Raw genomic sequence first — 15,607 nt, 5'->3', positions numbered from 1 at the left:
CTCAAAATACACTGAGAAAGTCAGGGTGCGTGAGTTACTGGTATACAAGATTTTGCTTATTATTATTTTTTATGAATATTTATAGATTTTAAACTGCTGAACACGAATCTGGTATCGATTTTGTCCCAATATCAAAATTTTCAGTGCTATCGCATGTTTAGTTTTCCTTCTACTGCAAACTCGAAAATGTATTTCAAGCCATAGAGAAAGTATTGCCTCCTACGGCCCGCCCATCCTCGGATGGAAATGAAACTCTTGCTTAATATATATATAATTGAATCTTTACGTGTGTATATATAGTAGTTCATTTACTATATATGACGACAGCGTGTCAATAGGTCAGAAATGGAAATTGTGCGCGGGCTCTTTCTGTTATGTGTGTGGATTATATGCCCAAAGCAAGTGAAATATGCCATTGTACTAGGAAGCATGGGCTTACTTTGGAAGCATATAAAGCTTACTGTGGAATGGGTGTTGGTGATCTTGACAAACCATGGGCACCACGTGTTTTGTGGTAGCTACTGGTCTATATTACAGCATTGGTTGCGTGGGAGTAGAAAAAGTATGCCGTTTGCCATTCCTCGAGTTCGGAGAGAACCTACCAATCCCCACAATGACTGTTACTTCTGAATGAATCCACTTGTCACACTTCACGAAGGACAAGAACAGACAACAGATTGAACACCCTAACACAGGGATGCAAATAAGCAACACAATTTTACTCCCCCAAGAAAAAAGCTACCACCCCTCATCCCACAACAGAAATGATTTACTTACCTTCAGTATGGTATCAAATACTTGCCCGCAACGATGAACCACTCGCCCCGGGCAAGTGGGTGAATGCTTATTTGCATCCCTGCCCTAACATATTTACTTCTCAAGCAACTGTTCCACACAGCGAGAATTTCCCTATTCCCTCCCTCCAATTTAAACATCATTCAATGAAAAACTGGTTCTGTCAGTTCTGACGAGTATTTGTTTGAGAAAAATTGAAAGAAACCTCATTTACCGAATCAAGAATAACTAGGTAATCTTATTAGAGATCTATAATTACTTAAAAATAAGTCTGAACTTTTAGTATCGCGACTAAATGAGTAGAATTTGCTATTAACTTCTTGTAAAATATCTGAGTACGGAAGCACACATTACCGATCTTCAAGCTATTTTGCTGAGAAAGATTCACTGTGCTACTGTTCTGTCATAAGTGGTTCTTTTAATGCAATCGAAAAGTAGCCTGAAGGCAGTTCTTTTGCATAATGGTAACCAATATCCTTAATAACAGTCGCATACTACATCCACCTGAAAGAATGTTATTCGAATGTGAAGCTCATGCTGGAGAAAATCAAATATGAAAAAGACAAATGATTTCAAAACATTTGGTTTCCTTCTTGGATTACAGAATGGATATACAAAACTCCTGCTTCCAATGTCTGAAATAGTAGAGCAACTCGGCTTCAGTGCCCAGAGAGAAGATTCTCTTTCCAACACTACACATTAATTTGGGATTAGCAAAACAATTTATAAAATCTTTGGTCGCGAATCAGCTGCTCTTCAGTATATAAAACAAATGTTTCCTGCTTTGGCAGGCGAAAAAATTCTGGTGGTATTTTCACAGACCACGAATTCGTTTGATGCTAAACAGTGGTGAACTAAAACAAAAAATGACTGAGTTGGAGAGAAATGCCTGGGACGCTTTACACAATTTAGTGACGGATTTTCTTGCGCACAACCAAAGTGAGGCATCTGATCAGCAGGTTAAAACACACATTACCACAATCTTCATTCACACCTGGATTTATTTAGACAAAACTTGGAATACATTAACGAGGAGCATGGCAAATGTGTTCATAAAGACGTTCAAGTAACAAAAAGTAGATACCAGAGAAGTTGGGACTGGGTAATGGTGAGGAATTGCATTTGGAGATTAGTCTGAGACAAAGTGAAGGTTTCCTACAAAAGAATAAGAACCATCAATCTCTATATATGTTTACGGAATTCGTACACTCCAGACACACTGAGTTCAATCTCATTGCATATCTACTGTAGCATTAAGTATTAAATAAATGAAAGTAAAATATTCATGCATTGTATAGTCATGTATTGTTTTATGTATAGCGAACTCTTTGTGCTTTGTTTGTAGTTAAATATTACTATGACTCACTTATAAATTATTACTACTTCAGTATAATATAAAATGCTTTTAATCATATGAATCGTTGACACTACGGCAAAACCAATGTGAAATTGGTGATCAGAGGGTGTAAACCATTAAGAAACCACTGTAAAATCAACATAAGCAGAAACGTGAAAAAAAAAAATGACTAGTCTAATAGTGAACCAAAGCATTAACAGTACCGTAGGGTTTTTTAACATAAGACATTGAATTTGATCTTGATGCAGACACTTACAGAAATCTAATTGTAGGCAATCGATTTATCGCATCAAACTACGTAAAACTGTTTTAAAATTATCGAAACAAGAAAGAAGGCAGTCACGATGAACATATATATCCGCACTCCATACTCATATCAGTTAAGCTCGCCTGGTTAACTGTCGCAGATGGTGGCCTCGAAATACCGAATTTACGGAGAAATGAATAGAATCAGACGAAATGTATGCATAAGTAACAAAAAAGGTGATGAAAGTCATCAGTGTAGGGTGATAAATTCTGGACTATATAAGTTTGCATATTGATGCTACAGTATATTAGGTAACAAGCAATAGAGCATACACAATATGGCAGTATTTCAAATACACTGTCTTATTAACTTTGAACCTACGACGTATACGTTGCAATAATGGAAGGAAATACAAAAAAAAAGATAGAGCAAGAGGAGAATTGCATCAGAACCAAATGGATGCTATCCCATTTTATGGGAACATAAATTTGTAAAACCCACAGAAGAAATATTACTTGATATCACAATAGGATTGTACAAGTAATCAAAATATATCGGGATTCTTACCTTTCACATGTGTAATAAGATAGAAATACGAAATGGAAAGTGTTCTTTCCCACGTAGTACTACATAAGAAAGACATGACGTGAAGTGCTATGTGAAGGCAATGCCCAAAGTGTTCATAAGTGTCGCAAATCTGTGGCAATACGCAAGGCATGATTTTATGCCATAATAAAGTTTTTTTTTACCATCCTTGCTTATGCGTATATCCACAATCGCTGACGTACCTGCTCCCTACGGACGCATCCTTGCTGCCGTTCAGGTTCCCATATTGGGCTCCTGCCCTGACTCCATTAGATAGCATTAGTGCTTTTTTAGTAGCCACCTAGCACAAGTTAGTTTCCGTTTTTAAAGTTAGGATAGCTTTTAGTTTTTTCCCCAATCTTGCACATAGTATAAGATCTCCAGTGTTACTTACTTCACAAAATATAGCTGAACGAGCGAAGGGGGTTAGAAGCCCCACAGGGCTCGTTGTTTTCTACCTTTACCACAATTTAGACAAAAACAAGATACTCGGTTCTGGATCCATGAAATGAGTTGGGGGAGATTCTAAATGCCAGTCTTAAGTTAACTCGTGGCTTATACTACTGTAGTTTCTATGGCGTATGTGCACCCGGTATATATATATATCGGGTGAAACACCAGGAAAGTGCCATATTTTGGGGAATGACAGTGTTGTTCATAACAAGTAATCGATCGAGATATCGATGAAAAGCCACATTATTCTGTACACATTGCTTCGAAGTACATATCTCGAGAAATAATGAAGGCATTGGAGTCATTCAAAAACGTGTTGCAGATAGGTAGCACACGTAATAGGCATTAGGGGCCATTCACATATTACATAACGGTGTTCATGATCAATTTTACCCCTTCTCTCTCTCCCTTGTCACACTTCATAATACAAAGCTGAGCCCAAACCTTTGTTACGTAATGCTTTTTTGATTTCTGTTTTCTCACTAATTTTGCTTATTTTGGAAGAACTTTTCACTACAAAATGCTTGCATTCTGAATATATTTGTAGTGTTTTTTCGCCAATAAATCAAAGTATTAGAAAATGGTAGTACCGTAATTATATTTTAACCCCATAAGGTTGTTTAATTAGCCAGTCTTAATTCTTCGAAATTCCATACTGTCGTTTTCCCAAGAAAATCGCACCCAACCTCTTAGATCACGGATGATTGGCAAGGAGGAACTGCTGCAGGAAGAAACAGGTGAAACAGAATCCAGAGAATTCACATTGACATCTTTTTTTTCTGGAATCCAGCATCCTTCTTGTATTTGAAGCTTCCCAGTGTCGACGATAGAAAGAAGTTCTCTCCCCCGTAGTGTTGTAAATAGAAAAAAAACGTTCGTATTTTTTCAGAAATGTACGTTTTTTTCGAAAAAAACATTCCCTCTCGTTTTTTTCTAAATTTCGTTTTTTTTTTCAAATATTCATTTGTAATGCATCTTACGTCTATTAAAGTATGAAATATTTTTATGTAGGTGTAATCACCGTAAAATGCAACATAAATTAAACGCTAGATAATGATACGCTACAAATATTTTACAATTTATATGAATAGCATATCTACTAACAATTCGGGTTTCAGCAGTTTTCATCAATATCAACTTAGAAATAAAAGTGGAAATGAAATTTTGTTTTTTCCTGAAAGCAGGTCTTTAATAAGTATTAAAATAATTTCACGAACAGTATAAAATTCAAATAACTTGTCTAAAGGTAAAAGCTAATACTAATTTGCCTACTAGTATTTTTTTTAAATATAATATATAAATAATTTGTCAACTAGATATATATGATATGCAGAGCCGGCTCTACCATATGTGCAGCACGTGCATTTGCATGGACCGGCAAGTATGGAGAGTCCGGCAAAATCCGTCATAAGTATATTATTTAAATTAAATATTTCTTGTTGAAACAGACTTCATGATGATGGTACTTACATTTACTAAGCTGACCTAATATTTGAATACTACATTCATAAATTGTGTTTAGATCGCATTAGTTTAAGGTCACATGGACAATGCTCAAGCAAATGATCAAATAAATCTCAGCACAAATTGCTTGATTGTAGTCAAATGCACGAACTCAATTCTCGAATAGCAGCGAATATCTGTTCCATTTAGTTAATTATAACAGTTTTGATGTGACAACTAGTCTTGTTTTTGTCACAAACAAGTTCCTTATCATTGAAGATAGAAACAAGTATTTTTTTATTTTTTATTTTTTAATGTTACAGATGTAGAAGAAAAATTAAGAAATAAAGATAAAAGAGCTAGTTGCACTGGAATTGCAAACTGATACATTGAGATTGAAGTTCGATATTGAATTCTGTAAAAACGATTACCATCTTTCCTCTGCAGGTGTGTTTCCTTTATCTCTCACAAACATTTCAGATTCATATTTAAAGAAAAAAAAAGAGACAAAAGGAGATTGTACTTTTAGTACAAGTAAGTATTTAAGCCTTTCTGAGTGGGACCGCACTTATCCTCCCCTTCGTTGTTCATGCTGGAGTAGCATATTTCGACTTTTAATATTTGTTCTTTCTGGAGAAAGAGGGAAGCGGCAAATTATGCCATTGCACGGGGCGACAAATTGCCTAGAGCTGTCCCTGATGACATGTATATACAAGACATGAATATAGGATGACTCAATTTGAAATAATGCAGGGTGTTTCAAAATGAATATTAGGGCTTTGAAACTTTGTAGTATCTATTACAATTAACTTAAAATTATAAATATTATCAAATAAAAGAGCAACTCAAACAGTTTTGAACACACACATGCACATGCATTGCTTCTTCTGTCTGCCGTTAGAAAGAGCTAGTAGCAAAGATGGAGACTAGAGAGCAAAAAGCTGTTTGAGTTTTAATAAAGACTGAATCTGTAGTTACAGTGCAACCGTCTGTATGAAGAATATTAAGGAGACGCTTGCAACTACGTCCTTATCGTTTGCAGTTGCTAAAGGTCTAAAGCCTACAGACTACGGATTACGTGCCAATTTCACAGATGAAATATTGCTGCATAACAACGAAGATTTTCTAGATCGTGTCGTCTTTAGAGATAAATCGATATTTTACCTAAGAGCTAATGTGAGTACTCATAATGTTCGCATCTGGCGGTCAGCAAATTCTCAGGAGATGGTAGAGTTGCAACGAAACTCCACTAAATTGAATGTGTTTTGTGCTATATGGCGGAAAGTTTATGGGCCTTTCTCGCCTATCGACTAGATGTGTCCCGTGTGATGAATGAAGCTCACATCGAACACTTGTAGCAAAGACTGTTTGAGGTGCTCTTTTACTTGATGTATTGTTTATAATTGTACGTAACATGTAATAAGTACTACGAAGACTTAAAACCAGGATATTCATTTTGAAACACCCTACATTTCTCAACAACAATAATCTTATTGGAACTAATATGTAAAAAGGAGAGAAAATTTTCCTTATAAAGTGATCGTTTACAACAACGATATTATTAATAGTCAGGGTGAATTGATTTAAATCAGTCTGATTTAAATCACGATTTTAATCAAGATTTAAATCACTTGATTTTTTAAATAAAAATCGTTGATTTAAATCAAATTCCGAAATGAATTAATTTAAAGTGAAAGTAAGTAAAATCCCGTTTCTCTTCTGTTATTTCAATTATGGAAGATATAATAATCATAATACAGTGAGACTCAAATGTATGTAAGCATAGTATGAAAACGAGTATCATGTAAGAACGATCAGGGAAAATCCCATTTGAACGGGTAACGGATGAACCCTGCTTTCTTCTCTTTGTAACACAGGGTTTTAAAATTTCTATTCCAACGGGGAAATCACCATGGACATTTAAGATGAAAACTTTTTTGTGTCCACGTCTATTTGTTTGTTTCCACATAGTATTTAGAGAGGTCCGATCCCCTCTGCAAAACAAAACAAAACAAAACAAAACAAAAAAAAAAAAAATAGATTTTAAAATTTTGGGCGAAATTTACGTATTAAATACATAGAAGTTCCTCGGGATCGTAATACGACAAATTTTGGATGCGTTAAAATATCGAATAATACTTTTGATAAAGTGGATACTTGACCCCATTGCAGAACATGCCGCGATCTGCGATGTGATCGCAGAAAATTTGCCGCGCCTGTGCAGGAAAAATTGTCAGAGGAAATAAAATAGCCAACAGAAAAGTATAAAAACGTGCCTGCTATGTATAGATGTCTTAAATGCACGGACAACTCGCATTTAAACTGTTTTTCACGTCACATAAGGCATAATTTTAACAATCACAAGTGTTTCTTCTGCTGGAACTGATCATCTTGATTTTTTTTATTTTTATTTTGGAATTCCTACAGAAAATTTTTGACTTAGAAAAGCTCATCACAAAGACAAAGAAAGTTCTGCCATCGGCTAATATATAGGATCAGAAAACGATATTCACGAAGAAATTAAATATCGAAAAAATGAAATGAAATTTTAAGTTTTACGTCCCACGCTTATGCCGGTTAGGCTAAAGGAGACGGTGATGATGAGAGATGAGTGAAATGGTGGAATGAAGAAAGTGGGAGGAAACGGGAGAACCCCGAGAAAACCCATGAGCACGGTGTTTGTCCACCACAAAGTTCACACGGCGCGAGCTGGGATCGAACCAGGGACCCCAAGCACCGGAGGTGAACGCTCTACCACTGAGCCACCGCGCCCCCAAAATTAAATATCGACTAAAAGCAGGGAATTCGTGTTATTATTCAGTTCAAAATCTCTTATCGTCGCGAATTCTGTGGAGGAATTTGAAGCTTTAAAATATATAAAACGATAATTATGCGTTGTGCTGTGTGGTTGTGAAACATGGTCGCTTACGCTGAGTGAAGAACGCAGACTGAAAGTATTTGAGAAAATCCTGAAACGAATATTCGGAACCAAAAGGAACGGAAATGAGGAATGGCGAAAACTTAATGATGAGGAACTGCATAATTTATATCGTTCACCAAACATTGTTAGGGTCATCAAATCTTTGAGGCTCAGGTGGGCAGGACATGTAGCGAGAATGGAAGAAAGTAGGAACGCTTTCAAAGTTTTAACTGGAAGTCCAATCCGAAAACGACCATTAGGAAGACCTATGCACAGATGGGAGGACAATATTAAGATGGAAAATGAAATGAAATTTTGAGTTTTACGTCCCACGCTTATGCCGGTTAGGCTAAAGGAGACGGTGATAATGAGTAATGAATGAAATGGTGGAATGAAGAAAGTGGGAGGAAACGGGAGAACCCCGAGAAAACCCACGCACACGGTGTTTGTAATATTAAGATGGATCTCGCAGAAATAAGAATACAAAATAGAAACGGGATTCAGTTGACTAAGGATAGAAGTCAGGAAACTTTTGTGAACATGGCATTGAACCTCCGGGTTTCATTAACTAGAATTAGTTAATTTCAGGCGAAATTTATGTACTTTATGTGTATTTCGTGCCGCTAGCTAGTTCCAATTGTTTAAAAATATACCCCTGCCAAATATCAGTAACTTTCGTGAAAAGAAAAGTGTTATGTTGATATACATTGCTGTACTTTTTCCTTAATGCTTAAGAAACATTGTTTGGGATTGAAATAGGTTAACGATTAGGAATTAATTCAAAGTTAAAACCCAATACTTTCACTTAAATAGCATAATTAACATTTAATACTAATTCCTAATGTTTTTTCTTTAGTTCGCGACTTGTATTATACGAAGAAAAAGATTTGATTTAAATCAAAAAAATCGATTTAAATCAAAAAAATCAACAAAAATGATTTTTTTGAAAAAAATCATGATTTTTTTCCACCCTGTTAATAGTCGAGACTATAACTATTACAGTAACACGAGTTATTAGTCAATAAAATGTGCAGTAACCCTTTCGGACCCAGGTGGCCAAAGTGGCACATACGAGTGTATCACTTTTTTAATCCGCTCTTGTGTGGACACTAATTAAGATACCGAGATATTATTTTTGCCACATATGGTTGGACCATAGTTCATCATATTAATTTCTTTTTCTTCTCGGGGTCGAATTTTCTTCTCAAATTTCAGCCCAGTTAAAAATTCGAGAATTTTCGAATTTTCTTTACTTCTTTTTTCCCTGTAGTTTCCTTCATTGTAGAGAGACCTCCTTAAAACTTGTCAGGTAGATACCTGAAATAGATACCTAATTCTTCACATCAATTAGACGGGTCTGCGCGCAGTATTACCAATTAGGTAAACTAAAATTTCGCTAAATTTGGACAAAAAATTCGAAATTTTTGTTTATAAATCCGTATCTATACGTCCGAGTGCGTCAGCTTACGCCAGTCGAACATTTGTCCTTACTGAACAAACGCGGGTACAGATCGTCACAATGGGGTAATTAGGGGGCACACGGATAATTCATATTTAGGTTCTAATCCTTGATTCTTCTAGATTTTCCCTACTTTTCTGTTTACCGTAATATATTTTTTGGTAATTAGAAGCTTTGTTCCTTAAATATCCGCATGATACTTGTAAGATATATTAGTGGTGTACCAATGTTTAATTTAAGATAGTTTGCGTCTGTCTGGTAGCAGTGTTGCCAGCTACAAAAATTTAATTCCAGATTTTAGTGGGAATTTTTGGAAAAAATATTTGTTTTGTCTCTATTATTTCCCACTTGTTCGCTACATCGGAACAAACGTATCACTATCTGAAATTCTCGTCTCTGCCCTACACAACGCACTATAGAAAGTTTTAATAGAATAATTAGGGGAAGTACAGTTGAGGTTTAGAGTAGACCTTGTTTTCTAGGTGGAAAGATAACTGTTTTTATTCTTAGGTAGAATGAGATATTTTTTATTGACATGCTTACTTTATTAGATATCGTCACAATAATTGTAGGATATATTAGAGGGATACCAAAGCTTATTTTACGTTTGTGTGTGTGTCTGACAGCAGTGCTGCCAGCTACAGAAAATTCTAATTCCAGATTTTAAGTGGAAATTTTGAAAAAAATCAATTTTTGTTTCTATTATTTCCCTCGTGTTGGTTACATTCGAACAAACATACCAGTGCCTAAAAGCTTCGTCCTTAGCCTACACAGCGCATCATAAAAAGTTTCACTCGAGTAATTAGAGAAAGTACAATTGAGGTTTACAATAAACCATGTTCTGTAAATGGCAAGATGATGATGAATTTCTGAGGTAGAATGAGATATTTTTTTAAAAAAAAATCATGCTTACTTCGTTAGATATCGCCATGATACTCGTAGGATATATTCTTGGGTTAACAGGGTTTATTTTCAGATAGTTTTCGTCTGTCTGATGGCAGTGTTTGCAGCCAAAACAATTAATTCCCGATTTTAGGCGAAAATTTTAGAAGATTTCCCTTTTCCCTCTATTATTTTCCTCTTGCTGGCTACATCGAAACAAACGTACCACTACCTGAAAGCTTCCTCTTTGGCCTACAGAACGCAGCATAAAAAATTTTAATGGGATATTTAGAGAAGCTGTAGCCCCGGCATATCTGTTGATTTTTGCTTCTGAGGCGTAAAAAGTGTCAACATTTCATGTGTATGATGAAAGAGAATATTTTTGTTTCCCTCTTTGCATGGAAGCCAGCGACTTCAGGATTTCACTGTACCTTATCAAAACACCAAAGAACTTTTTGAGGTGACTTGAACCCATATGGCAGCAGTGGTGCTAGATACAAAGAATTTTGAAATTCGGTTAGGGACTTTTTTGTAAATTTTCACCCCTACATTTTCCTCAATAATTTTCCACCCGTTGGCAAGACTGCAATGTAACTTACACCAAAATATAGCAACATCCATTTTCTAAAAAACAAGGCCTTAACCATATCAATTGAATAAACGGTTTTTGAGCAATAACTCACTAACTGAAAATGTAGGAAAACGCCAAAAATGACCTGGGTCCGAAAGGAATAATCACACAATTTTGCTAGCTTATAGGTACAAACAAACAAACGATTTGTAAGTTACGAGGGCTTCGACTCAAGTTCTGTTGATTATTTCAATAATCTGCAACATAAATCAATACATAATAGTTGCCAGAAAAAAAAAAGACATGAAAAAGAACGTTTTTCTATTGAAAAAAAAACTTCACAGAAAAAAAAAAACGTTCTTTTACAACACTACTTCCCCGTAGATCACAGATTCGACGTGGCTGCACACGTGAAGGAGCAGAGACATCTCGTTTGTGAACATGCTTTCGGCCATCTTCTTTGAACTTTAGTTTACCCCTTTTCAAATTCTTCTTGTCCTAAATCAGTGCCAGAATGCGAATAAACTCGATTTCTCTTGGAAAAATCAGGCTGGTTGGTTTAAACCAGCTGTTTTTTTTTTTTTTTTTTTTTTAATCTGGTCTAAACCAAACCAAAAAAGAACGAAAAATGCTTTAAATCGTGTGAACTTCATGGTGACGTCTCCGCATATGAAACCATCTGCATTACGTTTATGTACTTTAAACCTTTTAATCAAGGGGTCCCATGTTCAATTCTCGGTCGAACCACAACCCATCTTTCAAGTGTAAACCAAGTAACGATTCGAGGTGTTCCTTTAAGCGAAAGTCTTCTCCGTGATAACCTTCGTATTTCATAAGGATGTTAAGCCTAAACATACGAAACGAAACCAAATTATATATTTCCACTTGCCTGAATGCCTGTTGTTTTATACAGAAGCCAAGGTTGGTTAAATATATTGATAGAATTTGGCAAAATTTATCAACCGCCTACGCAGCTTCTAACATCTGATTGGATTTGACTTCGTTATAATTTTATTGAATGACATCTACATACCAAATCTGTAATTTAATACCTCAGTTTTAGCGTAGTGATTATGATACGTTGACCTTAAAATTTTATATACAAATACATTTAAAGTAATAACAAGATTTTCCCAATGGCTAAGGCGGGAGTTTCCCGATTTATATATAATTGTATAATGTTTTTACTTCTGTAATTGTTTATCTTTTTGTCCTTCTGAAATGACTCTTGACAAATATATTAACAACTAGGCCTATGTAAAGATCAATACAACGTATTTTTATCAGGAGTCCCCCTTAGTGAATCGGCAATCGCAATTGTGACTAATTAGTCCCGGTTTCGTGTCGAAAAGGACAATTTTTCTTGGATGAAGCCGAGAAGCGGTTTGGATTTCGCTTTAAGCTTATGTGACCCCTTCCAGCATAACCTTGTTGTTGCATAATAACACCAAGGCGAAACGAACTAATCTCTGTCCATATCTAATATAAATACATAGAGTAAATTATTTAAATTTAAAAAAACTGGTTTAAACAAAAAAAAAACGGGTTTAAACCAAAAAAAACTTTTTTTTTTCAATAAAACACATGGTTTTCGCCAACCCTGATAAAAATAAAGATTACCGAAAAAACACGTTACGTAACGAAGACGTTAACCCTCTCCTCCCACGTATCATACTTCGAAACGCAAGGCCGAATCTCCTCTCCCCCTTTGCCGCGTTACGTAATACGTGGACGACTCCTTAGATACGTATTACATTCATTAAACTCATAGATCTCAGTATCCCAGAATCCTTATCCAAATTTTCTATCTGCCCATTAAATTGAAACAATTGAAAGTTGGTTGTTTCCACAACAATACAAGCCAGCGGGAAAAGTACAGAGGTGTTTTCACTAATTTGTTTGGCTTCTTTCTTTCACTCTTGGTTAGGTCATGCATGTAAGTGGGCAAGGTTCTAGAACACAGGTCCCCTTTTCCACTTAGCTGTAATAAAGACAGAAAACAAGTGCCCTGCGGGGCTCTAACCCTTCACTCGCTAACGCTCGCTCGGCAATACTATATGAATTAAATATTTTCCTTTGGTACAGAAAAGAACCAACTTAACTATTAACCTGTATGGGGGACCTGTGTTCTAGAACCTTCCCATGTAAGTATTTATGTCTGGGTATAACAAACGGTTCTGCGAACTCAAAATATTTTAACAACCGGTTCTAACGAACCGGCTGAATAGCACCACTGGTTATAGTCAATCCTCCTGTCATTATGCACCCATTAATAATGCAACTCCCCTTTTAATAACCACTTTTCTAAAGCAGTAAGAGAGCATTTCCTGCTACGAGAAGTTCATATTCCATGAATCTACGTACCCCTTCATGTGCCAACATAGTGCAAGAAATGTACTTTTTTTTTTATGAGTTTTGTAATACTGATGTCCCAATAACCTGTATTTGATAAAGGGGTCAGTCCCCAATACCAGTTCATAGTACTGTAGTGGGGTATTGTTTATAGTGCTGGTTGGAAACATGAGAAGGTACTAATTTTGCGAAGTAATACAATACAGACGAATATCGCATCCAGTGAAGATCAAAGAAAGTGTGAAAATCACAAAAAATGTGATTAACAGTTACAAATAAACGACGGAAATGGAAGAGTAGTAGTTCTAGTGTAGTATATTGTAACAAGTAGTAATACAATGTTGTAAACAAGTCAAATGTCGGTCTAATCCAGGGCCCCCATCTGTGGAAAATAAACAAGCCCTCCTCAACTAAATCTGTATAAGGAATGCAATAATAATAATAATAATAATAATTCATAGGGAAATAGAATGCACTTTCGTGACGAAAGAAACACCTAATTTATAAATTCACGTATGGTCTCCCAAAGTAGGCACAACAAATAAATTTTAAAATTTATAATTTTCACATACGATAATGAAAAATTACTCATGCAGAATAACATTGAAAATTGTCCTTGTATTAACGACGGAATCACCCGTGCACCTAAACAACCTTACCCTTGCGAAGTCGCTTAGGGGTAATCGCTCATGAATAAATCTGTTAGAAAGTATCCGTCGATGCCACCGAAGTGCTTGGCCAATAAATGTCTTCATTTTTATCTAAACAGAATTTCAAAACTTCTTTACCATGACATGCCTTCACGCAACTCGATAAAAAATAATGACCATTCAGGGATACCAACCAAGTAATGTAGAAGTTCTCTCGTGTCGGTCAAAATTTCCCTTGTTCCTTAAAAGTTTCCCACGCATTGAAGTTCGCCGCCTTGCAGAGTCGTTTTGACGTATGATTAGCATCATACTAAAAGTCTGACTACTGTAGGAAACAAATGTTAGTCGACTTCTTTAGTATGATACTAATCACGCGTCAGAACGATTGTGCATGAGGCCCAAAGGTTCTATCAGTGTTCGTAGTTTGAAGGAAATTTCCTTAGTCTAGGGAAATTTCAGGTTCAGGTTCAGGTTCAAGGTTCAAGGTATTTTCCTTCCTTCTCTTCGGAAGTGTGAAAAACGGAGTCTTCTCTCCGTAAATTTAGCCAATACGAAAAAAAGGAATTTTTCGATAAAAGTGAAACTCCAGGGAAATTCTAGTGTTGACTGATTGACCAATGTAAATGCTTAATTTTTTCTTTGTTTTTCAGAAATAAACCAAAACAATAGCAATAATTTGTGTATGTTTCGTGTGGCTATAGGCAACACCCTCTTATAATTATAAGAGGGTGTTGCTATAGGCGTGTGTGTGTGTGTGTGTGTCTTCAAAGTTTTACGATTTAAATCAGCTGTTGGCTTGGTGGATTTGTGTGTATATTTTGTTTAAAAAAGTGAAGGAAAAAGTAAAAAATTAGAAGCAGAAAGCAAATAAATAAAGCAAGTATTGTGGTTGGCACTTCCTTTCATATAGCTAAATTAATCTTATCACGTAACTTCTATCGTAGGAATTGGACTCTCAAAGAGTAGGGAAAATTTGACAAGGAAAGGGAAAATTTTGTGTCGGTCGAGGGAAAGTTTCTTCAGGAAACCTACGAACAGTGGGTTCTATATCAAGTTCTACTTTACGTTCATTAAAATATGGCATAAGTGGAAATGTCAAACACATGTCTATTTAATTATAGTACAAATGAAATTGCCACTGTGATTTTATGCTTTTCTACATAATGTAAAGACATATCATTTACGAATAAAATATCTCTGATGTTTGCGCTCCTTGCTAACGCACAGTTTAATAATAACAAATAATAATACATTTTATTGCAGAAACATCTGGGAACATCAGATGTATTACAATCAGGGCCGGCGAGAAGGAGAGCAGGAGCGGCCAGAGCCAGCGGCATGCCGTCAAGGGAACTAGGCTAGTCCCCTGGAATTTTAATTAAAGTATTTTGTGATAAATATATACCAAAGAAAACGAAAACATTGTTTGTATTTCTCTATTTTCGTAAAATAACATTATTTCAATTGTTCTGACACAACTATAGTCAGCGCCCGTGTGCTGGGTGCGACAGCGAAGTGGAGAGCGGAAACGCTCGGGTTTTAATCGGCTTTTTTCGGGGAAGGGAACAGGGTCCAGTCAGCTAGTCCTCATATTATGTTGTCTAAGCTCTAAGCACGGACGTCCTGTCGTAAGCAAATTTAATGCTCGTTTGCTTTTTACAGTTAATAGTTTTAACGCTATTAAATTTACAGTATTAATCTTGACACTAAGAAATCTAGTGATTTGTGAACTTTTTAGATTAACAATATATTTTGCAAATGACTCGAAGAATAAAGTATGGAAGGGGACTCGTCTGAGAAATCGAGTCCCTTGCAGCAAAGCGATGGCGCAAGCAGTGATATTACTTCAATTGGTACAGGGTACAGTAGGGGTGGGGATCGGCCGTTTCAGTC

At 35.9% G+C, this 15,607-nt stretch overlaps 1 protein-coding gene across 2 annotated transcripts in view; it reads right to left on the bottom strand.

Annotated features, from left to right (window-relative positions):
* The window catches only part of BckdhA (Branched chain keto acid dehydrogenase E1 subunit alpha), an 80,158-nt gene extending 66,256 nt beyond the window's left edge, over positions 1 to 13,902 (bottom strand). For both annotated transcript variants that reach the window (XM_081758935.1, XM_081758936.1), the window contains exon 1: positions 13,724 to 13,902. In XM_081758935.1, the coding sequence (XP_081615061.1) occupies positions 13,724 to 13,819 (96 nt within the window). In that variant the 5' untranslated portion in view covers positions 13,820 to 13,902. The remainder of the gene's footprint in view (positions 1 to 13,723) is intronic.
* Positions 13,903 to 15,607: the final 1,705 nt, after the last annotated feature.

The sequence above is a fragment of the Thermobia domestica genome, chromosome 5 (genome assembly GCF_964235325.1).
Source record: "Thermobia domestica chromosome 5, izTheDome1.hap1.1, whole genome shotgun sequence".
NCBI lineage: Eukaryota > Metazoa > Arthropoda > Insecta > Zygentoma > Lepismatidae > Thermobia > Thermobia domestica.
The sequence above is the reverse complement of the archived record's forward strand: the minus strand, read 5'-3'. Positions and strand labels throughout refer to the sequence as shown.